General features: G+C 40.1%; 1 protein-coding gene across 1 annotated transcript; it reads right to left on the bottom strand.

Annotated features, from left to right (window-relative positions):
- Positions 1-308: 308 nt before the first annotated feature.
- Positions 309-15,607, bottom strand: cep76 (centrosomal protein 76). The gene is made up of 13 exons (XM_073485632.1): positions 15,425-15,607; positions 14,341-14,496; positions 14,035-14,119; positions 13,712-13,936; positions 13,435-13,620; positions 11,705-11,802; positions 11,362-11,490; positions 10,878-11,069; positions 6,465-6,631; positions 3,235-3,394; positions 2,597-2,770; positions 1,296-1,513; positions 309-688 (listed from the first exon to the last, which is right to left on the bottom strand). The coding sequence occupies exons 1-13, from the start codon at positions 15,485-15,487 to the stop codon at positions 550-552; spliced, it is 1,992 nt and encodes a 663-aa protein (XP_073341733.1). The 5' UTR covers positions 15,488-15,607; the 3' UTR covers positions 309-549.
- Between the last annotated feature and the right edge of the window lie 757 nt (positions 15,608-16,364).

Here is a 16,364-nt window from a genome sequence, read left to right as displayed (position 1 = left end):
CTCCCTGCCAAACATATACATCTGAGTCTTTCACAAACCAAGAGAAAAGACTGCAACATTTTGATGCCGTATTGTGACTGTTTAATCTGAGAAGACCACAATTTAGTGATGAACATACACTATACGTTGTTGTGATGCTGTGATAAACCATCTGCATAATGTTTCACATACTGGATACAGATGGTTTTATTTTGTGTGTTACATGAGATTTGGAGGCTAAAATGTTATGTTATATAGACAAATTTTAACTTTAAAATGAATCTACTGGAAATGGTCTTTAATAAGGTCTCTACAAAGTAGACAGGAGATGAAAAAAGTTCAATTTATTTACAAAAATAGATATATAAATACAATTCTGAGTGTAAATCTGTACAAATGAGGAGTCTACCTGACTACAAAATAAAGGCATGACCACCACCCACAGACAACAGCCTGTGCACATGTCACTGAATGCAACTTGGCCTGAGGTGTCTTGCAAAGATCTAAAATATTGTCCAGGGTCAATGTGCAACATACGCTTGTAGTTCTGGGGTACCAGGTGTCCATTGGTCAGAGCACAGAGCGGTATTTACATGCAAACATGAGCCAAACTGCACATGCGTTCTCAGGATAGGCAAACACCCGGGCGCGGACTGCAAGCCTCACATGGTCGCCCCGACAACACACTATCTCCTCACAGAACGGAGACCTAAACAGGAAGTGACAAGAAACACAGAGGATGAAGTATGATGTGCTACTAAGTCTTCTCCAAAATAATGTAGGCAAATATATCAGATTCTTCTCACATAAAAGCAATACTGATAAACACTTGCAGCCATATGCAGATAAATTATGAACACGATAAAGACAGCGATGTCATAAACCTGAAGTATAGTGCAAAAAAATTCTTCTCACAGTTAAAATAGTGGGTTTGCAGTGCTGATGGTGCTTCGCTCACTGCATAATGCACAAGCTAAGTTCAAGAATTTGTGACATTTTAGCACTGCCTGTCCACTGCACCGCTCCTAGAATGGGATCGACAATCTTATATGACTGGCTGCAGAAATGTTTAAACTGTATAATTCATACAATTAACAGTTCAGTTGTTGTTTTGAAGAACTTGCGAGTGTTGTCTGCTCCAGCCGAGAGTGCAACCTTCTTTATCAGGCACAGATGCCACAAAACACACCTGAAGTTGCGTTGAGTATATTGCTTCTGTACTCAAGGACACTCAAATACGAAAGAGACGCCTGCCGTCATGAAGTTCATACCTCAAGTAACAGGTTGAAGGAGTTACTTAACCACACTAGGCTCACCTGAGGCAGGTGGCAAAGGCTCTACGAGCGTTGCGGTGCAGGAAGTGGATTGGGAAGCCTTTGAAGGTGTGTCCATCTGGCACCGCTCTCCTCACTGCGTCCTGGAACTCCTCGTTGCCACAGGAGACGCCGGTGCAGCGCTCCAGCTCGTAGGCTGAGAGAGCCGAGGACAGCAAGTAGGACAGGTGGTCGTCCCACACTGTTGCCAGATCCAGGTCCTGGAGGAGAGAGGAAAACAACACAGGACGCTGACTGCTCATTTATTCTTACATTCAATATAAAGACATAACACCTGACCTGTGATTGGTCAGTTAAAAATTCAGTTCACCCAAATCAGGGACACAAAAAACATACTTTGTCAGCTCCCGACAGTGGTTTCATATCTATGCTGTTCAACTACATGCATACATTGAACCATTATATCGACAATCAGTCTGTTAAATGCAATTCAGAATACAGTTTTACATTATGTTAAATGCATCTATTTAACATATACAACTGCTTATTCCAGGGGTTTTATCTTATGATGAAATTCTGAAATACAAATCACGATCTTATTCAATATGATCTCATTTGATGGGGCACTATGTAGTCTTGGAGAAGAAATTAAAACTCTGAATTTTAATATTTATAATATTAATGAAGTGACAATACAAACACAGAAATATATATTTATTCATAAGTGAATAAACAAGCTGTTCTTAGAGGAAATTAAGGTCCCAGAACACTGTTCCAAGCTAGAAAAGTGGCAGGGTCCGCCACATCTAAACAAAGTAAAACAGTATGATATTGTGTTGTCCTTTGAGGTCAGTTTGTTTATTCAGTCGTGAAGACAAAGAGTTTGTTTATTGAGTTTGTTTAGTCATGAAACAAATCAGTCAATCTGGATAAGAAAATGCGATTTAATCCATGTTTTCAACCATTACTGTTATGTGCAACAAGGTGATGACGGAATTTAATGAGTCAGTCACAGCTCAAATGATGGGAAACCATGTGGAAACCATTTCTCTTTGTTTTGTAATTAATTAGAGGATAGTAACAGTCTCCTTGTTGCTCCACAAAGAAATGTTGCCTTTGTCTCCTCACAAGCTTCATTGTACGTCATGATTTACTCATAAATCTGTTTCTATTGCACTTTACTTTTATGGGTACACCAACTGAGTTTCCACTCAGGTTTTTATATACACAAATTGAAAATGAACTGAAAGGAAGATGAAAAGCATATTAAACATAACTTCAAACTATTTTTTTAAACCACTGTATTTCTTTAAGGGTCCACATTGAGTCCAGCATTGTTTTACCTTCCTGTGCTCAGAGACCAGGTAACGCATCTCCAGCTCCAGCTGGTTGCTGGCAGCAGCAGGATCCAGAGACGTGGCACAGAGTGGAGGCAGAGGGGGCAGAGAGGTGACGGAGCCTGGGGCACAAACAGTCTTCAGAGCCTCTTCACTCATCGCCTTCCACCGAGACTGATTCTGGAGGCAAAGAAAAAAACAGCCCGACACTTTTACCGCTGATACTTTTCCTGTTCACACAGTAGAACCTCTAAATTGAGGGTCAGCTTTGCTGCCTTGCTTTAGGGAAACATGACAGGACAGGAGTTGCTGATGAATTGAACTATTGCTGATTCAATTTCCCCACTCACAAACTGGCCCCTCGTCTGATGGAACTCACTCTACTCCAGGCTCCCTCTGCCCTCTGCCTGACTTACAATCACCTCTGTCCATTTGTAGGCATCTTGGGACAATTGAATACACGGCAGATATGAAGATTTTCATATTGAAAGTCATTTCACCTAAGCCCGACCAAGCATACTGACATTTAAGTGGCACCTTTTCAACACTAAAGAGCCTTAATAATCAATAAAGACAACAATGGACCATGAAACATCAGTCTTAATGATCCAATTGGCCTTCCCACTCCACCGCCAGTCTCTTACCTGGAAGTCAAAGACACAGAGCTCCACAGCATCTGAGGGTTGGCAGTTAGCCAGGAAGGCGCGGTGGTTGAAGACACATCCCACAGTGCGGTAAGGGGACGAAGGTTTGGGCTGGGGGGCCAGGGGTGGGGCGTCCGGGTCTATGGCCTGGTGCAGGTATCTGAACACACATATGGGACATCAGAGATAATCAGTGTCACTGCAAACTTGCTAACAATAGATAGAAAAGTTTTGTTTCACAATTATTATTTACAAGTATACATTGAAAAATGTGTATTTAGGTGAAAATCCCATTCATACATTTTCTAAATTGATGTTGATTGTTAACCATAATGTCGTAACCAACCACACCAACCGGACTAAGAGCTGTGAAATTGTGAAACGATGGTATATGCTCCTGTAGAAGCTACAAGTGCATATGAAATGTTTTATTTTATGACGTCAACAACCTGTCTGACTGGTTGACCTTGCTGTTACCATAGAAATGTTTACCACCTCCACAAAAATCATGTCAACTAGGTAGTTGCTGTTACTATGATTGGATGGTTTATGTTATGGTTACAACAGAGCAACAGTGATTTCTCTTTCTGATGTGCTGCTTTGTTTTTTTTAGTTTTTTTTTTTAGAGATGATGAAAAGAACCGAACTCTAAAATGAGAATAGCATAGCGGAGACATTTCACAGTAGTGACCTAAAGGCAGTGTGGGATGGCTTTAAAGCCATGACTAACCAGGACAATAAGAAAGATAGGTTGATCACCATGGATGGTCTTGATTCACACTCAGTGCTTGCAGATGCACTGGATGATTTGTATTCGATTTGATGATGAACATGATTTTACAAATGTGCATAGTGATCTGTTTAATATGTTGAGTGACTGTACGGCCACCGCTCAGCCTGCTAAAAGTGTCCATTCTGTTAGATCCATGTTCCATAAATGTAGCATTAGAAAGAGCCGTGGGCCGGACATGATCACTGGCAAATTCCTTAAGTGCAGATCAGTTAAGTGTAATTTTTACTGATCTTTATAACTTGTCACTTACTCAGCACAAGGTCCTGAAACTGTGGAAGGAATGTGTTATTGTGCCTTTGGCTGAGAACAAATCTGAAAAAGAGCTCAATGACATTAGGCCTGTGGCTCTGACTTCATTAGTGATAAAGACTTTTGAGCATTGGTCAAAAGAATCCTGACTGATAATCTGGTGTATATCAGGTCAACAGAGGAGTGGATGATGCTGCTATTACTTTATTTAACTAATTAAACAAGCATCTGGAGGGTGCAAAAACGCACGCAAGGCTTCTGTAGATCTCTCCTCAGCTTTTAACACAATCCAACCACACATCACACATTTTAGCTAGAAAACTTCTGTCCTCTTTAAACCTTGATGCTTGTTTGGTTAAATGGATATTGGACATTTTTTAACATGTAGGCCTCTGGCAAACAGAGCAATTCCAGCTCTATCTCAGAAGTGGTTGTCACCCACAGGATCAGCCCAGGGGTGTGGGAGTGTTTCAAATGACACACTTTTTCTTTTTACTCTTAGTACGTACTGCAGCTGCCCTTAAAAAGTACACACTGTTACTTGCACTATGCATACAATTTGGATATACAGTACTGGTTCGTCATGACAGTGCGACTTGAACTTTGACCCTCTCGTTTCTATATCAGTCGCAGCCTTAGTCCAAAACTAAGAACTAGGAGTACTAAGAACATAGTACTTATACTTAAATGTACTTTCATCCGTCATTGTGGTGTCTGTCATTCTGTCATATGAGCTCTCCCAGCTGTGTTTATATACACAGTCATGGTCAAAAGTTTACATCCACTCATAAAGAACATGTATATCATGTCAGTCTTCAGTTCCAATGATTTCTACAGCTCTCATGTTTCTGTGTTGGAATGAGTGGAACACATACTACTTTGTCTCAAAAACACTCATGAAGTTTGGTTAAAATATGAATTTATTATAGGTCTTCTGGTAATGTGACCAAATCTGCTGGGTCAAAAATATACATACAGTAATTCTTATATTTGGTTAAATGTCTCTTGGCCATTTTCACATCACTTAGGTGCTTTTGATATCCATCCACAAGCTCCTGGTTCTCCTCTGGCTGAATTTTTAACCACTCCTCTTGACAGAATCGTTGAAGTTCAACAAAATTTATTAGCTTCCTGGCACAGACTTGTTTCTTCAGCACAGTCCACATGTTCTTGATGAGTTCAAGTCAGGACTTGGAAAGACCATTCCAAAACCTCAATTCTAGCCTGATTTAGCCGTTCCTTCACAGCTTTTGATGTGTGTTTGGGATCATTGTCCTGTTGGAACACCCAACTGCACCCAAGAGCCAATCTTCTGGCTGATGATTTTAGGTTCTCCTGAAGAATTTGGAGATAATCATTGTGGTCAAACAACTAAATTTTTGTTTCACGATTAAAATAATAGATGGCTGGATTTCAGGCTCTTTATATCGCATTTTCTGAAACTCTGGAAATTCAATTCTGGGACCAGGGCCCTTCTAAATGTGGGTGGTCACTGTCGAAATCTATGTCATTTAGTGATAAAATATACTCTAGCTTTATTAAATTAGCCCAAATCTTGATGGTAGGAAACTGCTTGAGACATATAGCTCCAGTTAAAGAGAAGAATGACTCAGGATTCAAATGAAAGTATGACCATGGAGGCAAAAAAGAAGAGGGAACAGGATCCACAACGCTGCAAAGACCTAGTTTATATCACTGACTTACAGCAAACTGACAAAATATATTAAATCAAGTCTATCTCCATTATAATTCACTGAGTTATGGAATAAAACAATAATTGCTGGGCAAAATCCAGAACTTAATAAACACCAAAATGTAATCAATTGTTCCCTGGCCCAGAGCCAACATTTCATGAAAATGTCTTCATGGGTTTCTGAGGTACTCTGCTGACAAACACACAAACAATGAAAATGCAGCACAGTTCAGATTACCTCTTAGATGGTTTGGTTTTAGTCATTATAGGTTTTAGTTCTAAGATTTCCCTAAATATGCACATATACTGTATCTCTTGTTAAAATTTCTCCTTCTTTAATGTAAAATATATGTGCTAAATTTCCTCGTATGTCCAAGCCGCTGTCACCGTTCTGGCAGCCCTGTTGTTGAAGTTCTAGTCTGATGCCAGACGGACAGGAGAGCATTTAAACCAGCTTTGTTACATAAGCTGTGTGAATAACAACAAAACTCGTACCTGTGTCCTGTCAGACTCTCCCAGAAGGTGATGCTCCCATCGGTTCCGCGGGTCAGCACCCAGGTGTGCGGTGTTCCCTTGGTTTTGGTGCCCACGCACACGTACGCATCCAGGCCAAATCCCAGCAGGAGGCTGCACAGAAGGGTGGCGTGGTCCTCACAGTCCCCCTACAGAGGACAGACAGTGATGAGTTCAAGGCATTTGGAAAGTCTGAAATGTGGAAACTATATTATCATTATACAGCAATGTTAAGTGTTTTGAGTTTTCTTTGCCTTTATTGCATTCAGTCACATTTTTGTGCATGTAAAAGGTCTGCAAAGTGAAAAGGCCACGCCAAAGGGAGTTACTATCTCCCACAGAAAACACTGCCCCAGCACTGCCTGAAGCACCTGGTTTGGAGTCGAGCCTTTACTTATGTGTATCACTATGTAACAGGCGTTATATAAATATGTTTTATTAAATATTTATTATAAAATATATACACTCCAGTCAGTCAGCAGACATACAGTTGCTACTGCTGTAGCGGCGTTATTTTAGATCACACTACCTTGCTCGGCATGAACCGCCCACATCCTGCCCATTAAGTAATGCACATGTGCAACTCTCACCAAAGATTGAACAGAGGCGAGATGTCTCACTCTGTAGCTAAAACGGAGTGTTCAAGACACAGTGTGAAAAGGGCTGCTGCAGCAATAAAATATGAGAAAAACAATGTGTTTTTTAAAAATTAAAGTATGCAAATCTATTCTACTAGGACCCCTAAATAAAAGTATGAACTTGAAAATTAGCACAATATGACCTCTTTAATGAAACATTTCATTTAATATTTAAGTCAGTTGTACTTCAGCAGTAACAGGACATTTTTCCAGATTGATTTAGGTCATGCACCTCTTTGGAGCTGCAAGGTTATTCTAGATTCTTTTCACCCTGGTGTGACTTCTCCCAAAAAATGAGCCTCTTACAAGCTCCATTCACAAAAGGTCAAGAGATGTGGTTAAGAGGTGTAAAACCAGTGGGTGAAACTTTGATCTTAGATTATTTTGTTATATGTCAAGATGGAATTTCCAAGTTCAAAAAAGCTTTGGTTTTCCTGGAGGCAATGTGCAATGGAATGTTAACATGCCGAAATATTCCATCTTTATTCCCAAAATGTTAAAAATGTATTCTCAAAATATTTATCTTGAAAAATGTAATTGTTTATTTCACAATATTATGACTAAATTCTTGAAATATTACGACTTTATTCTACAAATATTACAACTTTCATCTTGAATTATTATTATAACAACTTTTTTCTAAAAATCTCTATTTATCTCCCCCTTAACATTGTCCATCGTAAAAATTCACTTGCTGTGTATTTAAATTCAGCTTGGGCCTCTTTAATGTGTACCAGCTGGCTTCTTCATTTACACTTTTACTCGCTCTCTCCAGGAGTCCCTAACAAAAGAAGCAAAAGTGGTTAAAAAATATTCATGAGTGAAAAACGGTAGAGTTTAACCTTGACGTATTTTAAGTCCCTATATTGTCACAGACTTGAACAGATTCACTGCCGTCTTCACACCATCCCTGTTGATTGTCTAATTAACCATGTTACTGCAACAGTCTGTTTAAACAGAAATACAATATCCTGTTCCCACTGCACTGTTAGGCTTTCTGAAAAGTCCTCAACACATGCACAAGAAAAGTCTGCTGGAGAGGAAATAAGCTCTGTAGTCATCAAATTGTCCATGACAGTAAGCAACTCTTATTTCACTCATACAACTTTTCCAGTAAAGAGGCCCGGGTTGAGCTGGGGACTTGTGCTATTGTTACGGCTGCTGCGTGCTGGCTCAGGCTTTGGGCAAGTCAGAATGATAGATGTTCCCCAGAAGTGCTAATATGGACAGCAGCATCGAACAGGCTGGGGACTGATGAGGCTAAATTAATTTTCCCTGGAATGAAACTCATTAATCACAGCTGACAAGGGCCACTTTGTGAGAGTTGTGTTGTGTCTGTCTTGCCAGCCGCTCACAGAGGAGAGGCAGGGAACATTCATCCTGTGGTCTGTGAGATTCCCGTTTATCAGGCCGATAGATGAAAATGCAGCAGACAGTCGACTCTGCGCAAATTCTTCTCAGAAATGACACAATCAGCTTTGCTCGGAAGAAAACAGTGAATGTTAACGTAGCTGAGCGAAGTTTACATGATGCTTTCTGACTGATGGAACAGGAATCTGTGACATTGATTCAAAACATACAGGCAGATTCTGGTCTTTAAGGGAAGAAAATATGGTAACATTGATGCATTTTTGTATTTTTCAATTCAAGTCAAGTCAAGTCAATTTTGTTTATATAGCCCAGACTCAGCCATGACAACTGCCTCAAGGGGCTTTGTAATCTACAGCAAACAGTGCAAAGAGTGCACTTATCCAGTTACCACTACGTCAAGTGCAGCCACTTAACTTTCAATGAAAATGATCCTTTTCAGATGTTTGTCTTTACTTTCCTATAGGGCTGCATCATTAATCAAAATTAGAGCCCGACTGATATATTGGTTGGCTGATATTATCAGCCGGTATCGGCCTGTCATAGATATATCAGTATCTGTGAATGTTGTCCAATATGTGCCGATATAAAAACTGTTTTTGGACAGAACATAATGCAGACAAAGATACTTGGGGTTAATTATAATCATTAACTTCCTGGTGAAGTTTACCGTTTTAGTGCACACATGTCATTTTGGACTATAAAGTTTTTATAGTATCCTGTCTATTACGTATGTGTCTTTTTCACAAGTGTTCGATAGCCTAGAGGAATCATTGCGAAAAAATGTATGTTTGTGTGAATATTCTGTGTATATAAGAATATCACAATTATATCAGAATTATCGGTATCTGCCCCAAAAGTCCTGTATCGGTCGGGCTTTGATCAAATTATAATCAAAATCACAATGTGGGCAAAAATCAAATAGCAAGAAGCTGCAATTTTTTGATAAGGGTCAAATGTGAGGGAATGCATGTACAAGATGTGTGAAATACTGTAGTGCTGTATGAAATGTCCTGTTCTCCTGATACAAGAAAACATTTTTGTTTGGTACAGAACAGACCCCAACAAATGTAACATTATCATGATTTTAATAGTATTCTTCACTGAAAATGAAAATTATGATGCATAAAATGATCGTTCCCACTAATCGAGAATCATATCGCAATATTAAAATAATCCCAATATGATTTTTTTGATCATATTGTGCAGGCCTACTTTACACCGAAATGTAATGAATCACAGAGGATTGTAAAAAGTGAATTTCTCTTTTAACTTCCGATTAGGTCTGGGCATATATCGATATTATCATTATTTACTGTTTAAAAAAAACCTCAAAAAAACCCAACAAAGTTTTAAAAAATGTATATATCTGGACTTAACTATCTGAATATTAAAACTTTGAATCTCGAAATATCATAACTTTGTTCTCAATTGTTTTGTCTTGACGGATGTATTTTTTATATAATTTATTATGTAACTGTGGCCTAGGGCCGATAAATCTGAATCTGAATGAAAGGAGGTTCCATCAGACTGCAGCGCAGTAATTGAGGAGCAGCGACAAAAATAGATCGCAACGTTATGTTGGAAAAATGTCTATGTCAACCTTTGAGGTCACGGAGTTGTTTGGTGATGAGGTCAGCAGAGTCATCCCCAGGCAGGACCGTATTTAATCTGTGTCAGGTATCTGACCAGAGGAAAATATTACAGTAGGTACGATGTGGATGGAAATCTGAGAACTGATGTAAATGATGGGAAAGATAGGGAGCAGTAAAAAGACAGCTGAAAATGTTTCGTTAATCTAGTTTTAAGTTTTGTTAGTCTGCACTTAATGGCTTCAGGGTTGAAAAACAACGTTGTCAGTTTGTTGTCTTGACTGAGTTTTACAGAATTTTCCTTTTCCTACATCAGAATGTGATTTGAATGACTGCATGAAGAGGGTTTTAGAACACCTTCTGGTTGCTGCTTTTCTTTCACCTATTCTCAAAACAGAGCTCGTTTCAAACGACGCATCAAAATAATTGAGAAAAAGTGTAATGAAAATATTGAGGATTGTTTGTCTTTTGATAATTACTGGCTGTACAAGTATACAACATCATGATAAATGAAGGGATGTCTTCCACATCCTTAGATCTATGGAATTTATATTGAAAGTGCAAATAGACTATTAAAATAAATGCTACTGTGGTGGTGAATGTTACACTTTACAAACTTATGATTTATTTCCAGTTAGAAAAACTAATGAAACGCTCTCCACTTGACGGGAACATTAGTGTGAAAAGCTATGAATCTGCGATTGTCTCTGTCTTTGCAGTACAGTAAGTGCACTGTCATCGTAAAAAATGAGGCCATCCTGCTGTGGCTGCCAAGAAGCCGGCCAGTTCGCCCTTACCTTCCCTCTGCACAGGAAAGCCATTAATGTGCACCACTGCTCCTGCTTGCCTCCCCCTCCTCCCACCACCGGGGCCTTCTCATGGGCCAGCAGGCTGACGAAGCGGGCCGCCTGTCGAGGGCTCTCCAGCAGCCGGCCTGCCCGGAGCACACGCACGTAGGAACACACTGGCCTGTTGACGCCGTTTTCATCCTGCAGAGAGCGAAGACACACATCCAGAGGTAATGGGACAGCTAGGAACTAAATCCCTAAACTGGTTAGGAATATGAGAAGTCCTCCCCCCAAGCCACAAATACACTAAACCAGTGTATGAGTGACAAACAGCAAATTAATTAAGCTATGGGACTCCCTCTTTAATGTCTGCGTATATATGCAACCCATTCCCTGAGTTAAGAAACTGCTGTGTTAATGTCCTTAAAAGCAAGAAAAACTATGTAATACACAGGGTTTTATTTTTCCCCTGAACACGTGAATGTAGACGAACCTGTGCAAAGATCTTCACCATCTTGGATTGGTGAGACGGACGTATCTCTAGGAACTCCCTCCACCACTGTTTGGCATAAACCAAGAAGAGTCTCTCCTTCTCTGCCGTCCTCTGCCTCTTCAGTGATTGCTGAATGAGAAGTAGACAGTGACATCAGCAATTAAACATACCGCTCTGATGTTTCTTTTACAGGGCCGGCTTCACATCAATTCTGATTGATTCCTAACAGCATTAACGTTGTTGTTGCAATGATTCACTGTTAGCGCGCAGCCTTACTTAATTCATGAATAATGGAGCAGATGAATAAACAGACAGAGGGATAAAGAGACTCCAGTGTGCTGACCTGTGTGCTGATGATGTCAGTGCTCAGAGTCTCTGTGAGAGGAGGGTACAGCTCCAGACTGACAATCAAAACACCAGCTGGGACTTTGCATTCACTTCCTGGAAAACACACACGCACATCACTGAAAACTGTTGCCACATTATCTAGAGCTGGACGCACAGACAGTTCTTTAAAAATCTAATATTTCTAGCATATTCTTGCTAAGTTACTGTTGGTAAAGAGGAATAACTGTAAATGTGGCAGTGGGTCACAGCACAGATGCTTTAATCCCTCCATGGAGTCACAAGATCATTAATGGGACAGAAGAAGAAATGTATAAGGGATGCAACATTTTGGATTTTTGCCAATATTAAATATTTTTATATATATCTTTTTAATATATCTCCTCGGCCGTTTATTTTTTTTCCAGCTAGAGGCATCAAGTCTCTCCTCCTAAAGAGTTATCGGCCTTTAATATTGGCAGAGTTGTTCATTTCAGGATGCTGATATTTCATTTTAAAGCCTTTATTGGCCAAGATGGCTAATATTATCATGCATTTAGCTGTGGAAAAATGACTCCATTCACGTATACTGTAGTTCTGTTCCATATGAACCTTGTTATCACTATGCTATTCGGTCTGCCACTGGGGTCAGTTTTCCCCAGAAAAATGGAGGACGAATCGCAGCACAAAGTAAATGCATCTGCCCTTGCACAACCAAAACAGTAAGAGACACTGTTTTCACTTCCCCTGAGCAGATATCCCCAGGTAACAGTGGAACAACTGGAATAACTGTTGAAACTACACTGCAAAAGAAAAAGGACCCAGCTGATGGAGGAGGCAAAGAGGGCGCAGAGGGAGAGTCATAGAAACTGAGGTAAAACAAGAGTGAACGAACGGGCATTCACTTGATGGAGAGCGCCCATGTTGTGTCAAAGTCTGTTTCCCTACTGTAGCAGCCTGGCTACAGTAGCTGTGTTGCTAACGCTGTCTTTGCCAATAGTAACACCGCAGGGAAATGCTAGGAGGGGGACAATTTGTAAAGCAGTCTGTTTCTGATTTTAATTCTTTCTTTGATTACTTTTCACGGATGTTTCCACAGATGTTCTTGTGTTAATGCGTCACCAGCCAGAAAGGTTGGGCATCAAATGTTTTACAGTTTAACAACTTCAACCACATACATGTGAGCAGAAAACTACATTTTGATTGCAACAAATCATAAAAGCTTTCAGTGAACATTGCTGCTACAAATAGATTACTTATAGAAACAGTATACAGTTGGTCAGGATATATATGAAATGTAAGAGTGCAATTCAGATTTCTAATTTCTAAAAAGCAACATCCCCTAGTAGGATGTCTTTATGTCATTTCTGACAAATTATTGCTTATTGTGTGATAATTTAAGGGCTATTTTTTTTAAATAAATGTCATGTACGATCATTTAAAAAAAACTTGAGTTATGTTTTCAGAAAAGAATTGTTTTTGTGTCAGATTTTACTTTGAGAGTCTGGGAGACACAATTCTTTGTTTCTACTGTTCATGTCTGATGACTAATGTTTCACCACTGTAACAGCATCTTTTTGTGTCTTAAACTGCTACTCTGCTCTACTCTGCCAATTAACTGCATTCATCATTCTTCAGACTTAGCCATGGAGATGTTACCTTTAAAAAAAATAAAACATAAAATTACAATAATAATTCAGTAAACACCGTCGCTCTTGCATTAACTGCAGCAGGATCAGCCCTCCTCACCAACTCCCATCAGCTCCACAGCAAAGCAGGTCTTCCCACTGGGCGAGCCGAGGACTGTCCTCCAGTCCAGGAAGTAGGACGAGACCAGTGTCGTCTCGCTGGAGGTGTCCGTCCTGATCAGCACCAAGTGAACCGGGTCACACATGGAAAGCATGGTGGTCGTGTCTGCCATTTTCCCGCCTTCTCCTGCAAAGCCAAAGTTAATAAAAATGACAAACTCAGTACTGATAATAAGCAATATGAAGCAACAGCATAAAAACAGCTAATTTACACGTACCCATGCCATCTCCGTGGATCTCTAAGAGGAAGCCCTCCTTCAGGTCAGGTTCGCAGGAACAGGGCACCGGCTTTGAGCGAAACCTCTGGTTGCGGAAGTGCAGGAAGAGCGTAAATGTGGAACACACCTGACCAGGTAAAGGCTCTGGCTCCTGTAGGTGCTCCAGAAATGCCTTACCACCAAGCACTTGGAGATACAGGTACCGTCTGGATGGGTCAATATTGGCTGAGAGAGAATGAAAACAACATCGTCACTTAACCGTCCAAACACGGTGACGTGAGTGAAAGATGATGGTTCGTTTGGATTTGGAAGAGATGTCTTACTTTTTTCCAGATGAGTAATATTTTTGTCAACAAAGTGAGTGGCCGGCTTTGGAGGAGATCCTGTTTCCCCATCCCTGGGTACTTCCTATCAAAGCAGACCAACATGACAAAAGTACCAAACAGTCAGCAGGAATGCAGGAATTGTTTTCTGCATCTGGGTCAAACTATTATTAAAAACCACACAATCATTCAAGAAAATGATTTAAATTCAGAGAATTCAGAGAAATTAGTCAATTTTCAATTTTTCAATTGAATAAAGGGGACTGTGGCCAGCCTTATCATCAAGTATGTAAATCAAAAAACAACCTGGGTAAAGTGTAGATCCTTCATCACATCATCTACGATGCCCCTACGCCGCAGAGCACATAGGAAATCTGTCTCAGACAGGGTCCGATGGGCTGGACCCTGGTCATCCCTCAAAGTCTCAGCCAGCACCTCTTGGATCTTCCCATGAATATCCATCTGATCACCACAGAAGACAGAACAAACACCCATTTCTCAAACACTTCACCAAAACAAGGTATCTAAGGGAACACTATTTTAGAAAACTGTGTTCATTGTGCAACTCTATGAATGCAGTTTTCTAAAATAGTGTTCCTTTAGAACAGACACCATGTCTGTTGATGAAGGCAGGAATCATCAATTATTTGACTACAGTTAAAATCAGAGGGACTATGTTGATGGATTATCACAGACTGTTATAGGTCAAAGTTGTGAGGATACTGAATTAAAACCCTTTCCTTTTTTAAAAAAAAAAATTCAATTCAATTTTGACGAGAAAGACAGCAGATAACAAAATCTGCTGTCTTCTTGGGTCAATACTGAAGGATTCTTGTTAGACGGTTCATAAAGCAGATGGTACACATTATCACCCAAAACTTCATCCCAACTCATTACCAAGTTTTACACTTCTTTTGGGAATTCATAGTCAATAAGCCTCATTTCCATGAAATTCTAAGCAGTTCATTTTTGATCATCACAGACTGGTGCATGCCAAATATTCACCAGGATCCCAAGATGCCCTGGAGCCTGGATGTATCAGTGCATCTCTAACTGCTGCTCCAGCCTACCAACACACCTCTGAGGGCTAAACAGGTAAATCCTAATGCGGATAGCGATCAGAGCCCCGGTGTAATGTTTTAAATCATATGTATATTTAATGCAGCCGAACTTAATACAACTGTTCTTTAATGGTTTAATGGTGTTTAATCTTTAAATACGATTTATCACCAGTGCACTTCTGTCAGCGAGCAAGTTGCTAGACATTAATCCTGCTGTATTTCTGAATGGCAGAGCAATGTGGGCTTTATTAATAATTACAGCATGCAAAGGGATATGCTTTCATTACGCAAAGATCTATACAGAAATCAAAGCTCTGCAGTTTGCTCACCTTGAGCAGATGGTTGTGGATGATTTGTTTCAGCTCGGAAGCTTTCTCTGGAGGCAGAGTCATGGCCGTTAGCCGGTTCGGAGCGAAGCAGCTAGCTACGTTAGCAACAGGGTTCTGTCAGGAGCGATGAACAGCTGTGGCTTTCTTGTTGGAGCAATATAAACTTTGTAAACACTTTCTGTGTGTAACACAACCGGCCACAACCGCCAGGTTTAACTGTGGCGGAAAAGCGAGCGGGAATGCGGCCCCGCTGATGCCTGATAACGTCATCCTGTGGTCCAAATTCATTCACTTTTCATCAATTCCGTCCTAAAACTAAATTATGTATGTGAAGTGGGGTGTCAGTGACGAGATATATACTTTTAGGGGACGCTGTTTCAGTTTTATTTAATTTTGGTTGAAGAAATATTTACCATTTTATCCAGGGATCTTATTGGTTGTCCTATACTCGTCACTACCTGCGACAACCAGTAAGGGACCCTTTTGTAGTCCGAATTGTAGTTTGTATTACTAAGGCTGGATCTATTACATCTTACTAAGCCTGGATCCATTAACCTGAAACATTTTTTGTCAAATCATATCAAATAGTTTTATACTGGGACAATTTAGATTTCCTATCATCTCGTCCTTAGTATATATAACTTATATGATTATTGTGCTTATGGTACTAAAATCTATTTCTATTAGTGGATTACTCTGAACAAATCCAGTGCTTCCTCCTCCTCCCCCTACGCCAGTGCCACCCCACAGACAAGAGAAAATAAAATTACTACAAGTCAATATGAGCAAGGCCTCTTCTTGAAATATTGAATCAATTCCTGGAATCCACAGTGAGCAGCCTCCAGTCTGGCTGCATTGATTTAGCTCATGGTCAGAATGAAATTATGACTAGGACACAGCACAGCAGTGCAAATGAAAATAGCTGCAGTTGGACACTGTA

Source organism: Pagrus major, chromosome 17 (assembly GCF_040436345.1).
Source record: "Pagrus major chromosome 17, Pma_NU_1.0".
Lineage (NCBI taxonomy): Eukaryota > Metazoa > Chordata > Actinopteri > Spariformes > Sparidae > Pagrus > Pagrus major.
The sequence above is the reverse complement of the archived record's forward strand: the minus strand, read 5'-3'. Positions and strand labels throughout refer to the sequence as shown.